The sequence below is a fragment of the Penaeus monodon genome, chromosome 22 (assembly GCF_015228065.2).
Source record: "Penaeus monodon isolate SGIC_2016 chromosome 22, NSTDA_Pmon_1, whole genome shotgun sequence".
NCBI classification, from domain to species: Eukaryota; Metazoa; Arthropoda; class Malacostraca; order Decapoda; family Penaeidae; genus Penaeus; species Penaeus monodon.
Window position 1 is genome coordinate 40,988,040 of NC_051407.1, and position 2,683 is coordinate 40,990,722.

Consider the following 2,683-nt stretch of genomic DNA (forward strand, 5'->3'; position numbering starts at 1 on the left):
GGGACAGACTATTGCAATCCACTGCTGGACATATCCCCCTCAAGCCTCTCCAATTCCTTCATATCACATGTTAATTTTTTCACACTAGTCTTTATCCTCCCTTCTTCCTGTCATTTATTCTTCTATATCCTCTGCTGTCTGCCCCTTTTTCTATTTCCCACTAGTCAATCCCTCCATGATTTTCTCTGACAATCATGGAGGGATAAATGTCCTGCTAATCTCCAATTGGTTCTGCTCTTTTTTATAAGCATACCTCAAACTCCTGGCTTCCTCCCCATCTCTTCATGTTAAGTTATATTTTTAAGTGATATTTAGCATTTTTCCCTTCATGATTGCACTAATACTCAAAGATACATTGCCAAGGAAGTCTACAAACTCTACCTTGCCAGAATATACCTGTTGGCTCTGTTGGCCTTGCAGACAGTAAAATGTACAGAGTCGGGCAAATAAAAACAAGAGGTGTATAAGCTTAAGATTAAGAAACAGGTATATTGTAAACACTTAGCTACCTTTATATAGCTAAACAATAAGAACGAATTTGAGTTACCTTAAAAATTCAGTCTCTGACTGAGCATCAATGGGTGTTGCATCTATCAATCACTCATATTGGGAATGGTTTTGCCTATAGAGATTTTTTAGTGGATGAAATTCTTGATACTCAGGCAACTGAAATGAAAAATCAAGGATATGAAAAAGTTTTCATATGAAAACCTAATGAAACCTGATATATACACACTAAACTGTACCATATATATGACTCCATACTAAAAATACTAAATAAAAATATACCAAATTTTATATGAAGAAATTATATTTTTTTAACCACTTTTTGAGATGATTATATGTAGTCATATATTTTTGTTTTATAGCAAATAATGTGCAAAGATAATATTAAAAAACACGGAGATATCTGATCATTTTTATTATAACCTGCATGTGTGAATATACTTGGCAAATGATACTTCATGGGTCTTTGATGGTGCAGTGAAACTGAAATGCTAAAAATTTTATGGCGAATTGATCTAGATCAATGGCAAGCTATAATAGAGCTTTGTGAATATCTACTTTGGTCCATAATCAGGAACAAAGATAGAGTGAAAAAAAATAATCCCTTTAACATAAAAACAGCAAGTGAGCAAGACCACAATCACTTATCAATGATATACCCATAGGACTGACTCAACTTTCACTGGGATTTCCTATCCTTGGCATCTCTAGTAAAAGGACAGCAACCTCCCCCCCATAGACAAACCCTAGCAGTCTGCCATTATTTAAAAAGCGTCCAAGCTCTATCTTGCTAAATATACCATGGTGGAGGATTATTGCAATGAGGCCAGAGTGATCTTAAGCCCTAGTCTCTGGTGCATACAGCCCCTAGGTTCAAGATTTCCCAGAAATATAATTTACTCTATGTACAGTGTTTAATACCAAGGAAATAAAAAAGAATCACTGGGATTTAGTGCTGCACTCAACACACAATAAAAAAAGGCAATGTGGGTTTGCAAGAGGTGCTTTGCAGAATTTTACCTGCAGCATGTCCACTTTCCCTTCTAGGGCAGTTAAGATCTGAATAATTCTAGTATTTTAATGGTAAATATAAAGATAGAAAAAACCAACAGGGAATTGGGGGAGTATTCTCAACCCTTTCCTTCCAAATGACAAGTCCTGAGGCATATATACAATGCAATTCTTGCTTAACGAATGAGCAGAGAGACCTAGAAATTTCGAAAAAACAAAGGGATTTTATGTAATGCACTTCTTCATTCAATTTGGGAGGTGCCTTTGCTTCGCTTTCGCCTACAAAAGCAGGGCTGGACCCAGCCCTGACCAAAAATGTGACTTACTATTCACAGTACACGTTCCCACTAATATCAAGGACTGACAAAAAATATATAAAACGGAGAAAGGCGCACACAGCGATATTATTCCCGTTAACGCACGATACCAGTTTACAATTCAGCAGAAACCAGGGGCAAGCAGTCAAAAAAACATACCTAAAAAAAAAAATCACAGCAAGAGCCTCTACTGCAAATTATTCAGGGGAGTAAAGCACAAAGGGCAAGTGTACGTGTTATAAGGGGGAAAGGAAGGGTTTTAATGGCGAAATGCGGAAGTTCTTCACAAAGAAATGATTTCAAAGGAGCGATTACGTGTAGTTTCGAGGAATTAATTTCATACCAAGAGCGATTGTTTGACTCGGTGATGCTAAATATAAGGAAATTTTAAAACTACGATGTGTATAAAGCTAATGATAATCAGAATATTTTTTTTTTTTTGATTAAATTTTATGTTACAATTTTACTGTTTCTAACATTATTTTCAATAATTATTAAACGATGGTATTTGCATACGAAACCTATTAATATATCTGAAATATAGCAAGTAAGCAATTTGAAACATACAAGATTGCGTCTTGGAAATCTTACAGCACGTGACAAAGGTGAACTTCAGACTACCATGACGTCACTACTGATGAAACTACAAAAGAAAGACCGGTATATAGGTAAAGTTTGTTAATCGCTTTCTACAATAAGCGTAACTATACTGACTGTCCATTATTCAGAGCGTACCTTCTGTCAACATATTTCTTCTCTTATTCGGCAATAAGAAATAGGCTTGGCTACTCATTAAGTTCTAATAGGGAGTTGGAGCCTTGCGCTTTTAAAGTATAGATGTTATTAGT

The 2,683-nt window shown here is 35.6% G+C and overlaps 1 protein-coding gene across 1 annotated transcript in view; it reads left to right on the plus strand.

Annotated features, from left to right (window-relative positions):
* The first annotated feature begins 1,308 nt into the window (after nt 1–1,308).
* LOC119587438 (gamma-butyrobetaine dioxygenase-like) overlaps nt 1,309–2,683 on the plus strand; it is a 4,766-nt gene continuing 3,391 nt past the window's right edge. Inside the window, exon 1 of the mRNA XM_037936168.1 lies at nt 1,309–1,412. Coding sequence (XP_037792096.1) covers nt 1,309–1,412 — 104 coding nt within the window. The remainder of the gene's footprint in view (nt 1,413–2,683) is intronic.